This window comes from Megalopta genalis, chromosome 14 (genome assembly GCF_051020955.1).
Source record: "Megalopta genalis isolate 19385.01 chromosome 14, iyMegGena1_principal, whole genome shotgun sequence".
Taxonomy (NCBI): Eukaryota; Metazoa; Arthropoda; class Insecta; order Hymenoptera; family Halictidae; genus Megalopta; species Megalopta genalis.
In genome coordinates, this window is record NC_135026.1 from 3,592,751 (window position 1) to 3,597,099 (window position 4,349).

At 40.4% G+C, this 4,349-nt stretch overlaps 1 protein-coding gene across 5 annotated transcripts; it reads left to right on the forward strand.

Annotated features, from left to right (window-relative positions):
* Window positions 1–330: 330 nt before the first annotated feature.
* LOC117225657 (uncharacterized) lies at window positions 331–3,534 on the forward strand. 5 transcript variants are annotated; one of them, XM_033479346.2, is made up of 10 exons: window positions 331–671; window positions 761–909; window positions 995–1,084; window positions 1,245–1,380; window positions 1,624–1,890; window positions 1,986–2,132; window positions 2,215–2,323; window positions 2,402–2,560; window positions 2,634–2,798; window positions 2,959–3,534. In XM_033479346.2, the coding sequence occupies exons 2-10, from the start codon at window positions 815–817 to the stop codon at window positions 3,090–3,092; spliced, it is 1,302 nt and encodes a 433-aa protein (XP_033335237.2). In that variant the 5' UTR covers window positions 331–671; window positions 761–814; the 3' UTR covers window positions 3,093–3,534. The 5 variants fall into 5 exon arrangements, with proteins under 5 accessions (XP_033335237.2, XP_033335238.2, XP_033335233.2 ...); XM_033479347.2 differs by having other exon boundaries at window positions 2,971–3,534; XM_033479342.2 differs by having other exon boundaries at window positions 332–671; window positions 2,634–2,851.
* The last annotated feature ends 815 nt before the right edge of the window (window positions 3,535–4,349 follow it).

Sequence of the window (4,349 nt, forward strand, 5' to 3'; positions counted from 1 at the left end):
GTGCTGCCATCGGTGTCGAATTATGGAAGCATAATATACTCGACTCTGAATAACTTACCCGAGCTCCTAAGAATGAATCCAGTTGGTGCTGCCATCAGTGTCGAATTATGGAAGCATAATATACTCGATTCTGAATAAGTTACCCGAGCTCCTAAGAATGAATCCAGTTGGTGCTGCCATCGGTGTCGAAACGTGGAAACACGTAGGAATCGGTCCTCACCGACGCACGTAAAACGCAGAGTGTGGCAACCTCGCTATTCTATCTTCCCAACCGTAAAGTGGCGACATCGCCAAACGAGTCCAGTTGGTGCTGCCATCGGTGTCAAATTCTGGAGTACGATTGGCGGGAATCGCAGCGGGAATCACAGGGAGAACCGAGTGTATAGTGTATATTTTAACAAGTGACCATATCGCAGCTTATGTGCTTCTAATGCACGTTATAAGTTTCTTATCTTTCGAGAATAACTGTTAGATTGAATATCAGTTCTCGAACAATACGTAAACATTATCGCGGTGCTGGTATCAGCACAGGTGTCTGTTACGCAGCCATATTTAGGGGTTATGTTCGTTTCAATTACCCGGCACGTTGAAATACAACGATAACGTGTTGTGGTGGTTCGAAGAAAGCAAAAAGTAACTGCTCTTGGCACACAGGTGTGCTACGTGAAGAGGTAAGTAGATATAATTTATTGTAACTGTGGCTAATTATTCGTTTACTGAACATCAGCTATACACGGTGATGACATCGATATTTTTACAGATTTATGCAAATCAATTCTGTGCGGATATTGTCTGCGAAGCCTACCGTTCCGTCATGACGAATTTAAGCCGGTTTACCGGTATATTCTGCTGCGTCTTCGTTTTTATATTCAGTGTCTGTTGCGAGGATGAAAATTATTTTAAAAATAGGTAAGTATAATTGTTGCTTTCCCTCTCTTTCACTGTAATTCGCGATAAATTATTAATCGTTGACGGTGTTGTCAATATTTTGCAGGGATCTCGATGACATGATTGATCCACATTCGTTTTCCTACAACAAGCACAGCAAAAGTATGAACGACGAGATGGGGATAAGTGGCAGAAGGTAAGTGCAAAATATATTTTCTTATATCTGGCAGCTTTCAATTAATTTTATTTCGTCGTTTCGTACAATATATTACATGTGCTTATTTATTGCATTAGTGACTATTTTATCTGATAAGATAATAATTTGTAACGAATACCATGATTATTGACATATTTAGCAAAGATTATACAAGGGAACACGATGAAGATAAAAAAGACTGTAATTGTGTAAAACCTGTAGATAATTCCGAGAATCAGGCAGCCATCTTTTATAAGCGCCTCATCAATATGATGTTATTAAACATGAATATAAAGGTACTAAAATAATTCAGTGTCCGAATTAAGCCCAGAGCGGTGACACAAATCAAATTGATTCTGTATCAGTAACGACGACATGCAGTTTAGTAGCGATAATTTCTAACTACACATTGATACGGAATTGGTTTGATGTCGCATCAGTGACATTAAAACTGTGCTCACCGCTCGAAGGTTTAATACTGTATAAAAATAAGTCTCTACGCGTGTGCTAGGATTTGATACGTTGATTTCTGGTAATAGCAGGAGAGCGATGTATTATTGGTAGGTACGTTAGAGATCATAATGACTCCCACACAAATGGAAATCTTGAAAAACTTTCATACACAACCAGCTTCCTTAAGAGAGGTCGATGAAATATTAAGCATGACGATAATAAAACCGAGCGATAACCTATATCGCTTAGACAGCGTCGCAGACTTCCTCGGCGAGCAGTTCGAAAGATTCGGAATGGCTTTTCAAACTGTATTGGAACATATCGGAATGGCATTTTGGTCTGTATGGAAACATGTAAGGAAGTCCACGTTCAATCGTTGTCTCGCATTTCCGTTCAGATTTGGATACACAGATGTCTATAATATATCCTATAACCTTCGATACTGCAGCCTGACGTACTTCCATTTCTATCTGTACTGTTGCTGATCGGTCTTACGTTGAGAATGATCAGATACGGCCATGGTATTTCAATGTTCATTCTTATACAAATCATATTCGTAGTGAGTTTCCTAATGACTTGGTGGAATCTTATACAAGTGAGTCGGATTCGTAAAACATAAAAATCAAGATCACAAGAACTTCCATCGTAATTAAATCTTCGATTAAATGTTCCAAAAGGAGGCGGAAATTAAAGCTATGGCGGAACAAATGAAATTTTCGAATATCCCGATATCATGTCAGCCAGACAAAATGACTATATGGGATAAGTTCGTGTCCTTCTTAAGCGGTGAGTGCATTCATAAATGGTGTAGAACGTAGAACATGAGTAATCATGTCGCGACATTCCTCTGGATTAATTTTACAGCCAACGACGACTGCGAGAAATATCACCAAGCAATGATGTCTAATCCAAAACTGAAAGTCACACCGGCTCATGCACTGTCGCATTTATTTTCCACGGTCACGCTTCAACCGATCATTCACATGGGGACTGCTGTGTCTGGTTTTATAACTAATGCAACAGGTGAACATATTTGGATTACAGGATCAACGATTCAACAGACTTCGAATTCTTCATGTCACATTCTTCTTCTCAGACGATTTGCCATGGCTGTACGGCTGGCTCGTTAAATGTTTGCTTTTCCTTTGCGTCGGTATCGTTATAATAATGTTACCGATCTTCTTGTCGGGCGGATTTGTTGATTTCGGCATGGGGCCGCTGTTCAAATTCGCCATTAGCTTTCACAAAAAGCAAGGACAAGGTAATCCATTAGAATACGATAGCAAACGAGAACCCGTGAAAATATATCTTCAGGTAATGCATCCCGCCTAAGTACAATCGTTGTTGCTTCGTAGTTCTATCCAGTAGCGTTATCTAGATTTTTATTCGCTTCAGACAGCAAGATAATCCATAAGATACAGACTTCTTCGCAGGTACATGGCGCGAACGCGCCGAATATAATGGACGTGCCAGTGGCAGCGGACACGCCGGCTATAACGTGTACGCCAGTTACAACGAACGAGCCCGCCGTAGAGCAATTGATAAAGTTCGATGAATCCGAAGACGAAGTTGAACGAGGAATCGATAAATGCGACGCCGAAAATCGTGACTCCAGGAGGAGGAGGAAATTATCGAGCGAACTTAAAAAGCACGATGGAAGTGGGGACGCATAACTAAAAGTGGTTGCATAAAGGAATGCTTTATTTATGTGCCGGTATTTAATATTTCGAATTCGCATTGATCCAGCCTGTACAAATATATTTAATTGGATTCGCGACGCCTGTTTGAAGTGATCGTTTAAGTATTGATTTCTTTCTTGTTTTATCGCGTGGTTTTTACAGCGAAAGAGATAGTATTATTATTTGTTACAATGATCGCTCTCGTGACGCTAAGGAGCTAAGTATTGAAACAATTTCTCATCTGTGTGATGACAGTTCTCTTTGTCTCTCTCTCTATCTTTGTAACTATTAATTTAAAACTATATTTTTACCATGAAATCGTGTCTTAATTTATTCGAGTACCAGCTCTATGCGAATTTCCAAATGACCAATAATATTTGGCTCTATACTGTCGTCCTCGCCGTGTTGAATATATATTATATATACAGAGTGTCCCGAAAATGTTTCGCAATCTGGGACAAAATGATTCCTGAGGTGATTTGAAGCAACTTTTTTCTTTGCAAAAATGCGATCCGCGGCCTCGTTTACGAGTTATTAGCGAAAAATGGTGGCCAATGAGAGGCGAGCTCGGCTGGCGTGCGGCGGCGCGGCCTACGAGCACACGGAGCTTGGTTCCGCTCATTGGCTCGGCCGTCTCGCGCCAACTGATCTCGCGTCTCATTGGTCACCGTTTTTCGTTAATAACTCGTAAACGAAGCAGCGGACTGCATTTTCGCTAAGGAAAAAGTTGCTTCAAATAACCCCAAGAACCTCCCATTTCCGGATTGTGAGACATTTTTGAGACATGTATTATGAATATATATTTATTATGGAAATAATTCGCCGAAAGGGTTCACAGGAAAAAATAGAAAAAGTTAGACTTGGAATGAGACGAGAACATACATAAATGTGCGCAATGTCTATGCAAACAATTTCGGACTGGGCCCACTCTGGTCTTCTCCGAGGGTACGAAGCCTGCAATATTCTTCGACCAGCTAGAATTTAATTAAAATATTAGCGAATGTGATCGAAAAAGCAGCCAGTTACAGTGAACGATCAAATTCGGAAAGGATCGCACGTGAACCGACGACGTGAAAAGATTGGAAAATAGATTTACACTCGAGAAAGGAAAATTCCAGTTTTAATTGCGCCGC

Bases quoted from the DNA above. Each gene is read 5' to 3' on its own strand.
- LOC117225657 (XM_033479342.2), top strand. From the start codon at position 815: ATGACGAATTTAAGCCGGTTTACCGGTATATTCTGCTGCGTCTTCGTT. The intron at 910-994 runs GTAAGTATAATT...AATATTTTGCAG, and splicing joins GAAAATTATTTTAAAAATAG to GGATCTCGATGACATGATTG. The intron at 1,381-1,623 runs GTACTAAAATAA...TTCTGGTAATAG, and splicing joins TATTAAACATGAATATAAAG to CAGGAGAGCGATGTATTATT.